The following is a 14,811-nucleotide window of genomic DNA, read 5'->3' on the forward strand; positions in this document are numbered from 1 at the left end:
AAGTTGCTACAGTTAAGTCTTGGACTTAGGAGAGTGTTTTCGCACTGTTTCACACTTGCTGAAGTGAATCGACCAATCATTGGGGCTGATTTTTTAGCGAAGCACGATTTGTGGGTCGACTTAAAAAGAAAGAGGTTGATCGATCATCTTACAGGACAAGAAACGATCGCAACCATCGCTTTAGTGGATACACCTACCCCCAAAAACTGGATGATTGAATCGAGCATATTTGGTGAAATTTTTAAAAAATATCCAACTTTAGTGGATCCACCAGATTATAAAAAGCCAGTTAGGCATTCGATAGTACATAACATCGAAACCAAAGGAAGCTTACCATTTTCTAAACCACGACGTCTGGATCCGAAAAAGCACAAGATTGCTCAAGCAGAATTTCAACACATGTTGGATCTGGGAATCTGCAGAGTGTCCTCGTCGTCAGCTTCGTCACCGCTACACATGGTACCCAAACCTGATTCAGATTGGAGACCTTGCGGCGATTATAGGCGTTTAAATGCCATCACAATACCTGATCGTTATCCGATCCCGCATGTGCAGGATTTTACGATGAACTTGGATGGTTGCAAATTTTTTTCTAAGTTGGATATCATTCGAGCGTACCACATCATACCTGTTGCCGAGGAAGACATCCACAAAACGGCGATAACCACGCCGTTCGGGTTATTTGAATTTCTAAGGATGCCGTTTGGCCTCAGAAATGCAAGCCTTACTTACAAGCTTATCAAGGTTAATTTTTTTGATGTATTGATTTTACAACCTGGTTTTAATTTACTAGCTTTAAGTACGGATACGGTTGCTCCGGTATCTATGATGAGTGTGCTATAGATTTCCTTTGTAATTTCTATTTTTACTTTAACAAAATTATCTGCATCAGGATTTATGGTTAGTATTGGGTATTTTCCGATGCTTGAGGTTGCCCTAAAAAATTATTCTGTTCTTCGGCTGTTACTGTGTTATGAATAGGCGCTCGATTATTTTGCAAATTGCTATTATTTCTCTGATTGGATTGTACGTACTGATTTCTGTTGGAATTATTTTGTCGATTTGCGTGCTGATTTCTAGTGTTGTTAAAGTTGTTATTTCTGTAGTTATTATTGTTTCGGTTATTGTTATGTCCATATCTTGCGGGTGGGAACCTGGGTGGGTTTTGTGTCTGATACCTATTATTATTATTATTTGTGAATCTATTGTAATTGTTCCTTCCCTGGTAGTTGTTACCATACCCTCTATTGTTCCTAGTAGCGTTTGAATATAAAATTTTTGTCTGTTCATTCTTTCCCTTTTTCGTTCTGTCTTCTAGTTCCAATTTTACTGCTTGTTCTATTGCTTCATGCAAGGTTTCAAATTTGCTTGATCTCATTATTATTTTGGTTTCACCATCCTTAAGTCCATAACTCAATGCGCTAATTCCAGACTTAGTTGCTTTTTTCCTGGCTACTTCTGGTGTTATTTCTTCCGCTATGTATGCTTCTTCAAGTTGCTGCGTTAGTTTTTCTATAATGCTTCCGAAATCTTCTATTGTTCCTGTCTGTTTCGTATTATCCATTTTGGATACTACTATTTCTGGTGTTACCTTTATGCTGCATCTGTCTTGTAGTTTGTTAACTATATCTTCTATTGATTTTGGGGCTTCTCCTACAACAATTCGCGCTTTACCTGTCAGACGTCCTAATACTAGCTCTATTATTGTTTCCCTATTCTCCGGCTTCACTATTTTCTTTAATACATTTAAATTTGACACCACACCTTTTAAATCTTTCTCATTACCATCATACTTTGATATGAGAGAAGTGGTGATTTTAATTAGTTCTATAATGTCAGCCATTTTGTCAGATTTAGTTTCTATCGTTATGTCGAACTGGTTTTCTGATAATGTTGTATTTAACGAATCTGGATGTCTTTCGAAATGTATTTTAATGCACTTATTTATTTCGTAATATAGGTGTCTACTTTTTTTAACTAAGGTTGTTAATATTTCGTCTTTAATGGATGATTCGTGCTTTCGTAGAAGCTCTTGTATTTCGTCATATAATTCCTTAGTGTTATTTCTTAGTGTGGTTAACGCGCAGAGCCTATAGCATTTGTTTAGCTGTCTAACCTGATCATACGTTCTATCTAGTATTTCTATTTTTTCTAACAGCTTTTGCATATTTATGCAGCTTCGTCCGTAAAAATTGCATGTGTACGGTACCTTTTTAAATACATTTGTTGTTGTTGCTGCTCACGGTGCTACGTTGTTCCCGGTGCTCGGTGAACTGCTGTCCCTTGGCCCAGGGATCTCTTCTTTCACCTGTCTGTCCGACAGTGAGCAACCGTCCATTCTTGCCTTATTCTTCTCGTCTTCCGCGTTGGGAACGGCTGTTCCAAACCATACCGCTGGTCACAGTGTTTTTACACGTTGAGGTAGGTTCTCACACGCGCATAATTGTTTTTCATAATCGCGGTCAATAGCTGCATTGGTGAACTTACGGTACTTTCCCACAGCCTTTACCTATTTTTGTGGGTCAAATAGCATATCACCTTTTTCGTATATCATTCATTCACTGTTCTCGATTCAATGTTTACGTTGCTACTTTGGTAGCGTAAGCACTTTTAAAGCGTGTTTTTGCGCTTGGTTACGAAGGTGTTTGTAACAAGTTTTCGCTATTTTAACAATGCACAGGGTGATTAGCAGCCCTAAAATAATGTTTAGTTTTAAATCCTGAGTCAGATGATATTCTGTATGAATATTCTGAGTTTGAACTATTGTGAGATCATGGTCTCCTTTTATATTTGTTTCAGGTTTTGCAGCCTTGCCTCCCATTTTGAAAATGATTGGTTTTCACTCGTAGTTCACTATTGTTGGTAATTAATCACTTTCCAAGTCATTTCAGAAGCACTTGCGATTTTTATAAAACGTTTCCACTTTGCACTTTTTGTCCGTGTTTGAGGTTTCATTCGTCACTTTTTTTTGCACATCCGAAGATTACAGTTTAAAAGTCACGGTCGCCATGTAATGTGTTTGATGACTGTTACGGTTGCCATGTGGTATGTTTTGAACTCGCGTTGGTCAGGGTGGCCTTCGTCATCGTTTGCCGAATTAAGTAGAACTGAAGTGGATACTGTTTCGAAGCGGACGTTCGACACTTGATCGTCCAGGCGATCATAGAAACCTTTAGGAGGTTTCCCTTACTGGAAACGTTGGAGTTTAGAGGCCTTACCTTGGGCAGGGGGACATATCTAAACTCTTTAAATGAGAACTCGATACATGTAGGATGGGCATAGTCCTATCCTGACAGTCCGAACGAATCTGACCTGCCATGATCGGAGTTGGTTTTATTTATACTCTCTATTTTGTGTCAATTATGCTGAATGTCAAGTTTTGAGTTTACATATGGTTGTGCTTATTATGTAAGGTCAGTTCTGGGTTCTGACGCTTACGCGGTGTTTTGTTTCCTACGCTTACGGTTCTGTTTGTACACACGAGGTACGGTGTCTCTGTTGGTTGCTATTATGCAATGTTATTGTTTTTACGCTTTACGCACTTGAAACGTTTTTGTGCTGGGTAATGTTTTTCTGCTGTTTTCGCACCTACGGGGCTGTGTGCGGGTTGTGTGTTTTAAGTGTTTTTGGACAAGGGTTTTTCTGCTGACTTACAATTCCTGGCGTAAGGTTATTTATGTGGTTTGGGTTGTGTTAATTTCTTGAGTGGTTATTTTATCCTTTTTTTGTGTGTTGTGTGGTGTTGACAATTTGTGTTTATTAAGTGTGATGAGAATTGCGTGTGAATTGATTATAGACAGTATAGCATGTGCATGTGCATGCTACAACACGATGCGCAATCTCAGATTGCGCATATATTCGTTTTATCAAAACATATGTCATTTCGCGTAGCCAACCCTGAGCTATAAACGTCATTTCCATACATTTTCACATTGCGCCAAGATTGCGCATAAATTTTCAAGATTATATGTCCGAGATATATAAATTTTTTTTGACACATAAATATATCAAACCGACCCGTTTGACAGATAAATATATGCGCAATCTGAGATTGCGCATCGTCTATTGCTACGGTTAGATTTTATTAGACTCAAGACTGCTCCTATAGCTTTCTCTGATGCATCTGTATGAAGTACAAATGTGTTATTCTTACTGACATCCGGAAATTCTAACACTGGAGGATGAATAAACTTTTCTTTGAATATATAATTTTTTTTCTGACACTCCATTCAAAGGGTAGATTTTTCCTAGTTAATAGGTTCAATGGAATGCAAAGCTTTGCGGAATTTGGTATGTGTTTTCTATAATAGTAAGCGAATGCTATGAATCTTTTGGCTTCATCTGTAGTAGTTGGAATCGACCATTCTTAAATGCACGCTATCTTGCTGGGATCAGGTCTTATACAGTATCGGACAGTGTGTGTGTGTGTGTGTGTGTGTGTGTGTGTGTGTGTGTGTGTGTGTGTGTGTGTGTGTGTGTGTGTGTGTGTGTGTGTGTGTGTGTGTGTGTGTGTGTGTGTGTGTGTGTGTGTGTGTGTGTGTGTGTGTGTGTGTGTGTGTGTGTGTGTGTGTGTGTGTGTGTGTGTGTGTGTGTGTGTGTGTGTGTGTGTGTGTGTGTGTGTGTGTGTGTGTGTGTGTGTGTGTGTGTGTGTGTGTGTGTGTGTGTGTGTGTGTGTGTGTGTGTGTGTGTGTGTGTGTGTGTGTTTGTGTGTTTGTGTGTGTGTGTGTGTGTGTGTGTGTGTGTGTGTGTGTGTGTGTGTGTGTGTGTGTGTGTGTGTGTGTGTGTGTGTGTGTGTGTGTGTGTGTGTGTGTGTGTGTGTGTGTGTGTGTGTGTGTGTGTGTGTGTGTGTGTGTGTGTGTGTGTGTGTGTGTGTGTGTGTGTGTGTTTGTGTGTGTGTGTGTGTGTGTGTGTGTGTGTGTGTGTGTGTGTGTGTGTGTGTGTGTGTGTTTGTGTGTGTGTGTGTGTGTGTGTGTGTGTGTGTGTGTGTGTGTGTGTGTGTGTGTGTGTGTGTGTGTGTGTGTGTGTGTGTGTGTGTGTGTGTGTGTGTGTGTGTGTTTGGGTGGGGGGGGTTTTTCTGAAGAAACGTAGCTTGACATGGTTTCATATTGCGTTGAAAACATTCGGATTATGTGTGTTATCATGTGAAACAGCGTGCGTTCACACTTGGATAAAAGCTTAAGTTTGCATCGACAGCAGCGCTTGTTCCTCGGACGCACGCAGGTGTGCTGTTTCACGAATGTGATTGCGACAGCGGTGCGGAATGGAAACGCGCACAACAGCAATGAATTCGGCATTCTCTTACTGGTGTTTCTCCAGTGCACGCCATTGAAAGGCCTGCGTGCATCTCTGCGTTGAACGTTGTGTGCGCATGTCAAACTTTGTACGTGCCTTGAGCTGGCGTGCAGTTGTTCTTTTCAATGGGCGTTTTGTTTCATGAGCGCGGCCGTATTCTGTTCTCGTTGTGAATGGGTAGATGCTCACTCGCTTACTCATTTATAGTTTTTATCCACACGCTCTTTTTTGGTGCTCTACAACGATGTGACTCATCGCGTATAAAAGCAGAACGCAGCCAGTGCACGGCATCAGTCGTGTCCAAGTTTTTAACCAGTGTGTTCTTGACGGTCTAAGCAAGCAATTTTTATTACAATGGGTCGAGGTAAACATTGTACCGATTATCAACGCCATATCATTAAGCGAATAGCGGCTGCTGGCATTAAGCGCAGAACGATCGAGTTTGTGATGGAACGATCGCGCTCTTTTGTGGCAAACGCGCTTCGGACAACCGAAACGCGCAAGTCACCCGGACGTCCTCGGAAGACCACGGCGGAGGAAGACCGTAAGATCGTAAACATATCGAAGAAACATCCGTTTAGCTCGGCACCAGAGATCCGAGGCAGACTGAAATTGGCGGTGACGCCGAGAACAGTTCAGCGAAGATTGGTCAGTGTCGGGCTACTCGCGCGAGTGCCACGCAAAGTGCCCAATTTAACACCTGCGCATAAAAACGCACGGGTGTTGTTTGCAAGTGAGCACATGTTCTTCGACGAAGAGGATTGGCGCAGGGTTTTTTGGTCAGACGAGTCGAAATTCAATCGACAGGGGTCGGACGGACGCAGGTTGGTTCGGCGCCCTGTTAATTGTGCTCTTGATCCGAAATACTGCTTCAAAACTTTTAAGCATGGCGTTGGTAGTCTCATGATGTGGGGATGCTTCTCTTACTACGGGATGGGTCCGTTGGTTCGAATCCACGGTAATTCAAATCGGATTGGGTATCGAGATATTCTTGATACTCATTTACTATCACACGCTAGGAAAAACCTTCCTCAGTCTTGGATGTTTATGCAAGACAACGATGAGAAGCATACTTCCGGGACTGTCCAAGCTTGGCTTGCTGACAACAATGTCAAAATAATGAAGTGGCCTGCCCTTAGCCCGGATCTCAATCCCATTGAGAACCTCTGGGCAATATTCAAGAAGAGGCTGGGTAAAAACATACAAGAAGATCTGGATCACCTCTTCGATCACATGCAAGAGGTGTGGAGCAAAATTCCACCTAAAACGATCCAGAATCTGGTGATGTCTAATCAACGCATGATTAATGTCATCGTGGGCGACGGCAATAAGATCAAGAAATGAGCTTATTGCATTTTTGAATAGGGATCACTGCTCGCGAGGGCGGTAGTCCTGCAAATTACAACAAAAACCTAACCCAAAACCCAAAAAACTACTAACAAATCTATCCGAAACGACATACTTGTGAAACATACACACACACACCAATACACATTCAAACATACATACACACACATGCACACACACACACACACACACACACACACACACACACACACACACACACACACAACTCCGACAACAGCAGCAGCAGCAGCGGAGGAAGCAGTGGCAGCAGTGGAACAGTGGCTTCTCGAGCATCGCTTGGAACTGGCTCATTCTAAGACGGAGATGACGGTGATCTCTAGCCTCAAGCAGCCTCCAGAGGAAGTTTCTATCACTGTCGGCGGAGTGAACGTGCCGTTCTCGCGCTCCATAAAGTACTTGGGGGTGCGTGTACAAGACCACCTATCATGGGTACCCCACGTTAAGGAGATAACTCTGAAGGCCACGCGGATTGTGCACGCCGTCAATCGACTCATGCCCAACCTCCATGGGCCAAGGACCTCGAAGTCTCGCTTGCTGACAAATGTGGCCGACTCGACCATGCGCTACGCAGCACCTGTATGGACGAAGCGATTGGCAATCAAGAGTGCTGCAGATTACTTCGTCGGGTGCAACGTAAGTCGGCAATTGGCGTGGCCAGAACGTTCCGAACGGTTCGTTACGAGACTGCAGTATTGCTTGCGGGACTCTTGCCGATCTGCCTGGCAATCAAGGAGGACACCCGAGTGCACAGTCGCCGTGGAACAGGTTTAAACTGTGCAATACGGTGGGAGGAGCGCCAGCGGTCCATGGAAGAGTGACAAGCAACGTGGGACGCAGACGCCGCCAACGGAAGAGCCAGCAGATATGTCAGGTGGGCACACCGCGTAATTCCGGACGTGGGACCCTGGCAGTCACGGAAACACGGAGACGTCACGTTCCACCTATCCCAGGTCCTTTCCGGCCACGGTTTTTTCCGGGAGCACCTGTGCGGTATGCAACTCACGTCGTCCCCGGACTGTACGCGATGCCCCGGCGTTGCGGAGAGCGCAGAACATGCTATGTTCGAGTGTCCGCGATTCGACTCAACCCGAACAGAGCTGCTGCACGGAGTCGTCCCGGAAACGCTGCTTGAACACATGCTCCAGAGCCCAGAGAACTGGAGTAATGTATGTGAGGCCACCAAGCGGATAACATCAGCGCTACAGCAGGATTGGGACGAAACCCGGTGAGAGCTGGCCGAACAAGGCGCCCCACGTGTGGCCGATAATCAACATAACCAAGAGAATGTCCGCACCTCATTGTACAGTTCGAGGAACACCAGGGAAGAGCAACGGGGTAGACGCCATCCAACACCATCACCTCCACCCAGAGCGGTAGGGAGGCGGGCAGAAGTCCGATCTCTTGGGGAGCGCTATCGCAGGAAGCTACTGGTAGTTGAAGAGCGTCGGCGAATATCCGGCCACAGTGTCGGTGGAGTAATCTCGCAGGAGGATGGAACATTGGTCGAGGCGTCTCGACAAGGCATGAACGGTGCAGAAGAGGCTGCAGCGACTGAGGCAGACGTGGCATCACGCTAGATGATGTTGGTGATCTGTGGAGGATCTAGGGAGGTCCAAAGTATGGTCAAAAGGGTGATCTCCGCATCCTGAGCGGCAGGGAGGACAAAACGAATATGAAAGGGAAAGAAGGGGGGAAATAAACATGTGTTAGGTGCCTGGCGCACGGGAAAGAGAGGCTCCGAGGAGCAGTAAAAGCCCTCTCTCATAGACCCCTCGCGGGGCAAGAGGGAAGGGAGTGGGCGAGGACAGGGGATATAATGTGTAAACCAATAAGAACAATAAAACCTGTCCGTGATCTAAAAAAAAAAAAAAAACACACACACACAAACCTGTCCCAACAGGTGCATGCTGCGTTGAAAAAACCAGGGTCCTATCATTCTGTCCGATACTGTACCCCCGGGCATGTTCTCGATTGACTTTCTGGTTGCACTTTTCATCATCTAGGGTGCGTTCCTGACACGTTTTGAGGGGTTTTAGCGAAAAAAAAAAATTTCGACTACTCGAGCTCTCTGGCCCGTTCGGTGCACATTTTTGAAAAAGGCTAGGGAGCTGCCCCTAGGTTCGGGGTGTCACAAAATGTTGAAAAGTGGTCAAAAAAACCACTATTCAGAATCGGATAGAGAATGATTAGACGAGCTTAAATTGTTCTAGGACCCCCTAGTTCGACGCTTAGTATTCGAGATATAGCACTTCGTAGGTCTGACCGAGCAATTTTGTACTGAAATGTATGGCGGACATGTTATTCATTAAACAACATTGACTTGTATCGTGCCCTACTTCATCGGCACAGCTACTATCGACTATCTTTAGTTGAAATGGATTGAGTTTAACCATTCTAAGCCCATTTCCTATGCCGTGCACCAAAATTGTGTACCGATCAGGGAAAGTACACTACGTACGCGTTCATGTCCATGTTGGTACAATCTACATGTACGTACCTAGTTTTTGTGTTAAAAGTTGCAATAAAGTGCTTGTATGCTTGAAATGCTTATCTCAACCGGTCACCTTTTGGCCTGCCCTTTTATAGACAGAAACCTAGAAAGATACGCCCGAGGACGAAACTCGCGATTTTTGTGTTTTTCCATTTGCCCGTGACGACGAAATGAGCTCTGTGCACATCGTGCCGAAAACTGTCTTCTCCACGTATGTTTTTGTCCATTCACGCATATAATCACCCACATTTGTGTTCAACACGGAGGGCGCAGCCCAAGCGAACTAGGATTTGGTAAATGCGTCGCAGTGCCCGACCGTCACAGACACCATTCTTGGACAGAAGTCCTAGTACGTAGAGTACTTTCCCTAGGTATGTGCCCGTTCGTGACTATCGTTGCGTGCTTACGGAAACGTTTGGGTATGTTTACCATACAAGGTTTACTAGGGAAACCTGGGAAGGACGCTTGCCCTCCCGTCGCGGACACCATTCTTGGACAGAAGTCCTAGTACGTAGCGTTCTTTATTGTACTTGATCAGTTTGTATTGCATTCGCTTTGTTCCATCGAATTTTGCTACTGCTCACTAAGGGGTGTTCGTTTGCGATGTGTACGATAAGCAACTGTCTATCCTAACCGGCAGTTAATCAACACTTTTCACCCAAGTCATAGGAACGTAGTGTACTTTCCCTGATCGGTACACAATTTTGGTGCATGTGTACCAACATGGACATTCATAAACGCGTACGCTCGGGCTGCGCCCTCCATGTTGTACTTTCTCTGATCGGTACACAATTTTGGTGCACGGCTAACCTCGCCGGCACTTTATCGTTACGTTTTGTGCACAACCTAGGGACGTGGTGTAAGTTTCATCATTGTTATGTTTGATTCGGTTTATTATGATTGAAAAATACGAAAACTCCCAGAAATCTGAACTCGAATACTTCCTCCATGTGGCGCCAAAAGCTACTGAGCAACGCCTAGCCTTTTACCCATTTATAATTGAATTTTCGTTTTAAGTTTTGAAAAATAAGTCCCAAAAATCTGAACTCGAATACTTTTTACATGTGTCGCCAAAAGCTACTGAGCAACCCCTAGGTTGGTACATTTTTGGTACATGGAGTGTATGCATGCAGGCGTACTGCCGTGCTGGACCGGAAAATCGCACTTGCTACTAGAACGTAGAGTAATTCCCAGGCAACTTGCAACGTGCGACACGCGTAGCTAGGCTTCCCCAAACAAATTTCCTAGGATAGCACCAAATTGCATACTTTCAGGGGTATATTTTGGTACCGTGTACCGTGCATGGTACAAGTATCAGTATCTCGTGCAATTTATTTTGCATCGTGTTGCGGTTGCTGGTGCGTCGAGATGGGAGTGTTTCAAGACTTTTGCCAAGCTTTGGTGTCATTTGGTGGATAATCAATGTTCTAGCCACAATAAACGTGCCACATAATGCCAATAAGGAAAAAGCCGTTTTATAGGGACTTCCAGTCAAAATGTTTGCCATCAGCGCTTTCCTCTCGAGTTCAGGATTTGGGACCAGCCAAAAGACCAGATCGTGAAATAAACAATTAATACAACTGTACTAGTACATCCCTTCAACTGAAGCAAGTACACCATACATGACCCGTACGCCAATCATCCAAGCACATGACACATCAACTAAGTCAACACATGATACAACTTGGACAACTGACGGGTAAGTAGGTCATCTCGTACACGACGACACATCGACCAAACCAGGTCAACACGTCACATGCACAAGACATCCTACTACCAAGGTCGACCACCTCGACACACGACGTGTTAACCGAACATAGTCAACACCATCATGTGCAAGGCGACCGGCCCAAACGGATCAACTTATACAACTTGTAACGAGCATGTGTGTAAGCTTACTGGTTTGGTCGGCACGTTCCTCGCATCAAGACATTCAAGTCAAGAAGGAGGAACGCCGACAAGCTCATTAGTGTTAAGTATCCTTCTCCAACCTATGTCAAGTCACTCGTCTGACAAGGATGAAGCACGACACATGTCCACTAATGTAAAGGAACAGTCTCCACACCAAGTCAAGTCACTCGTCTGACAAGGAAGGAGCCCGCACCAAGCTTCACCAGTTTGCACCAAGTCCATTGTCTGTGAAGGCGGTCGAGCACAACACAAACTGGACAAGGTGAACAAAAGCTTACTACTAGTGTACTTATATGACTCACTGGTGTGGTCCGCACGGTCCTTACATCGAGACAATCAAGTTAAGAAGGAGGTACGCCGACAAGCTCATCAGTGTTAAGCAACCTTCTCCAAAGCAAGTCAAGTTATTCGTCTGACAAGCTAGGAGCACGATGCGTGTCCACCAACGTAAAGCCTCAGTCTCCAGACCAAGTCAAGTCGCTCGTCTGACAACGAAGGAGCCTGGGTCGAGCTTCACCAGTATCTATTACCGTGTCCATGGCTGCATTAAGCACTTCATGGACAGGACAAGGTAGAACCATAATGAGTGCACAGCATACGCACTGGTGTGGTCCGCACGGTCCTCACATCAAGACAATCAAGTCGAGAACGAGGCACGCCGACAAGCTCACTAGTGTTACGTGTCCCGCTCCATACCGTGTCAAGTCACTCGTCTGACACGGAATGAGCCAACTCTTGTCCACTCGTGTAAAGGAACAGTCTCCAGACCAAGTCAAGTCACTCGTCTGACAAGGAAGGAGCACGCACCAAGCTTCACCAGAGCACGGTACCACGGTCCCCAGACCAAGATGGTTAATTACGCCATCGAGGAAGGGGCACGCGATCCCTTGCTACACTCAACTAACCACCAAGCATGGGTCGCCTGAGAGGATCGATGCGAACGCATCTCTACAACTCGCAGCTCCCAGCCTGAAGTCCCGTCGTTTGCGGGCGGTTGATAGGTGTCGAAACTAGGTATATCCACGTTGGGCAGAGCTCAAGCCAACGGCGTTCTCAGTTACGGTACTAACACGTGCAGCAAACTCCACTCATTGCGGCCTAGGTATAGCGGGATAAGACGCCGGGTTGCAGACGCAGACTCCCACGGATCTCAGAGGGTTGTTAGACCCGCTAGCTTCCGAACACCTAATGGGTTTGAGAAGCGCTCATTTTAATGCCTCTCGCTACCCCTGGCCCTAGCTTTTAAGGAATCATGCGACACACTCGCACTCCACTACCCCATCCCATGGAAAAACGCTCCCACCATCGAGGTGTTGCCCAAAATTTCGCTGTGTGCATGAGACACACACTCGCACTCCTCCACCTCTCCATAACCGATCGCTCCCACCGTTGCGAAGTTGCGAGAATTTTTGCTCTGAGCGTGAGACCCTGAAGCGCAAGAGATGACACTATGTGTAAAGACGATCATAATTCGATATGGTCAAAAAGCGTCGATTATCGTTTCATTTATCTGGTAATGATGTTTTCACTTCATCAAAATTTTAAACATTAACAACTAGGCCGATAACAATAGTTGAAATGTAAAACAGAATAAATTAAATTCATTTTGTAGTACCCTGGAGATTTGACCCCTAATTAGACCATAGTGCCGGATCGGAATATGACCATCACCGCGACAACTGTGCGATAATCCGAATGTCAAAAATAAAGATTATTCGTTTACGGATCGTTGTACTGACAACACCTTCAGCCTTCTGTTAATTCTTCTGCCTTCCGATTTTGTGCCTTTTATAAGTTCAACGTTTAGTTCAAATTAGTAAAATTCGAGGTTTACAATTTGAAGTGAAATAAATTCCATTATACTCTATTTTGACCAAATGATCAACACTTGTACATAGTGCCATTTACTTTGTGTTCTTCACTCTCGCGCTGTGTTGCGATCGTTCGAAACTCATTGCCAGAACGAATGCAAATTTCATTTGGGAAGGGTTGGTGCTGGAAGATGCAGCGAAAATCATTAAATGTTAATAGAAAAGTGGTTAAGTTAATCGTGAAAGATGTCAACGCAGGCGTAACTGCAGTATGTTTTGTTACATGATCTACGGGTAAGTGCATGCATAAGAAGAAGAATCTTGCAAATGATGTTTGTGTTCTAACAATCGTACTGCTTTTAATGTTTGTTTATTCTTCTATTATTTTCCATCACACCTAGCTATTTCATTACGAAAGCACCTGATAACAGATCAAAGCAGGTGAATCGGGCATACAGAGTCGCCATTTAACATTAAATATCTTCTTGATGGGTAAGTTTTAAATAGTACTAGTTTTGTTCACTATTCTAATGCTCGATTTATCTATCATTCCTCAGGCAAACGCATCAAACAACAAGCGTTTCTCTTCCAACATCACGCGCCATTGGTGGAGCAAGCAGCCAACGATTTGATCGCCAGTACGCGCCATCAAGAATTGATATTTTGCCAAACAGTACTGTGAATAAAAAACTGCACACTTACTGACGGACTTTCCTGGAATTTTTTGATCGGTCTACGCTCGCGGGAATGGTGGGTTCGTTGAGGAGAAGGAAAGAAAGGGTGGGAGCGAGGATTAACCAAAAACGCGGCCTTGAGAATGAGGGGAGGTGCGCTCAGCGCTCACGCTGGGACACTCACGATGCTTGAAATAAAATGTTAACAAGCATCGATTTCAAGTATGCATGTCGCGCGACATTTTGCCAAGCGGGTATCAGCTCGGATTGGCTACGACCTTAGAGGCGTTCAGGCATAATCCAGCGGACGTAGCGTCCTACCAAAGTCCGGTCGGACTAGTATTGAGCCAGTGGTCCGTACCTGTGGTTCCTCTCGTACTGCACAGGAATTCCGTTAAGATAGCGACCCAACCAGCAAAACCGAAGCTATTGGAAAACTTTCCTGTGTGCCAAAGCGAGAGAGCATGTCTTCTTTTTCTAGATTATGAACGAAAAACGGGAGAAGGGGAAACCGATATCCTTCGAGTGACACACACGCATGCATCTGCATGCGTATTCCGCTGAACCGAGACTACACATCTCTCTCGATCTCCCATGATTTTTCTGCTATCGCGCTCATCCGGGTGTTAGGCATCCTCAGTCTGTCCAGAAGTTTCACTGTGGAAGGATGTGTTGGAGTGATGTGTGATTTCTTGTGTCCCGTACTTTGCTCGTTTACGTTTTGTGCCGTGTTCCTTCTTCTTCAATTATGGAATGATTTATCCTTGTAAATTTCTAAGGTAAGTTTCTTATCCTCGTGTGTGCTTCAATGGATACATTCAACTAACTCTTGTCGTCTAAAAAGTTACAGTGCACGCGCATGTTAATCGACGGTTGCCAACATCCCGCAAAACGATCGACGGAAGGAAAACGGTGTCCGGTTTTAAAATATAAAGGTAAGCGTTTCTATAATTCTATGTGCAAAATATTGTTTAGTTTGTTATAAAAAACATGGATTAATTATTGATTAATTTTCATCAACAGATTTCATTACAGCTCTTTCGTAGAAGAGCGCACTTCAAGGACGCCTAGGATACGGCTAAACATTAAGCACCAGTCCGTGACTTCATTTTCCAGACAGGCGCCGGCTGAACACGCGCAGCAACAGCCGAGGATATCCTAGCACAGAGGGTAGAAGGAAGAACGAGAGGAAGGGTAACAGAAAGCAACCGCAGCATTTGGAAGGGGTGAAGTATCCTGCCGTATACAGAGTGTGAGTGTGCCA

General features: G+C 44.8%; 1 protein-coding gene and 1 long non-coding RNA gene across 2 annotated transcripts in view; both read left to right on the plus strand.

Moving 5' to 3' along the window:
- The first annotated feature begins 6,963 nt into the window (after window positions 1-6,963).
- On the plus strand, window positions 6,964-7,889 carry LOC125906478 (uncharacterized). The gene is made up of 2 exons (XM_049605327.1): window positions 6,964-7,293; window positions 7,572-7,889. Exons 1-2 carry the CDS (start codon window positions 6,964-6,966, stop codon window positions 7,887-7,889), a joined length of 648 nt encoding a protein of 215 aa, XP_049461284.1.
- Window positions 7,890-13,772: 5,883 nt separating this feature from the next.
- Window positions 13,773-14,811, plus strand: part of LOC125906791 (uncharacterized) — a 1,515-nt gene continuing 476 nt past the window's right edge. The window contains exons 1-3 of the long non-coding RNA XR_007452135.1: window positions 13,773-14,326; window positions 14,392-14,482; window positions 14,571-14,811. The exon at window positions 14,571-14,811 is cut by the window's right edge and continues 476 nt beyond it. This is a non-coding gene — a long non-coding RNA (uncharacterized LOC125906791). The remainder of the gene's footprint in view (window positions 14,327-14,391; window positions 14,483-14,570) is intronic.

The sequence above is a fragment of the Anopheles coluzzii genome, chromosome X (genome assembly GCF_943734685.1).
Source record: "Anopheles coluzzii chromosome X, AcolN3, whole genome shotgun sequence".
NCBI lineage: Eukaryota > Metazoa > Arthropoda > Insecta > Diptera > Culicidae > Anopheles > Anopheles coluzzii.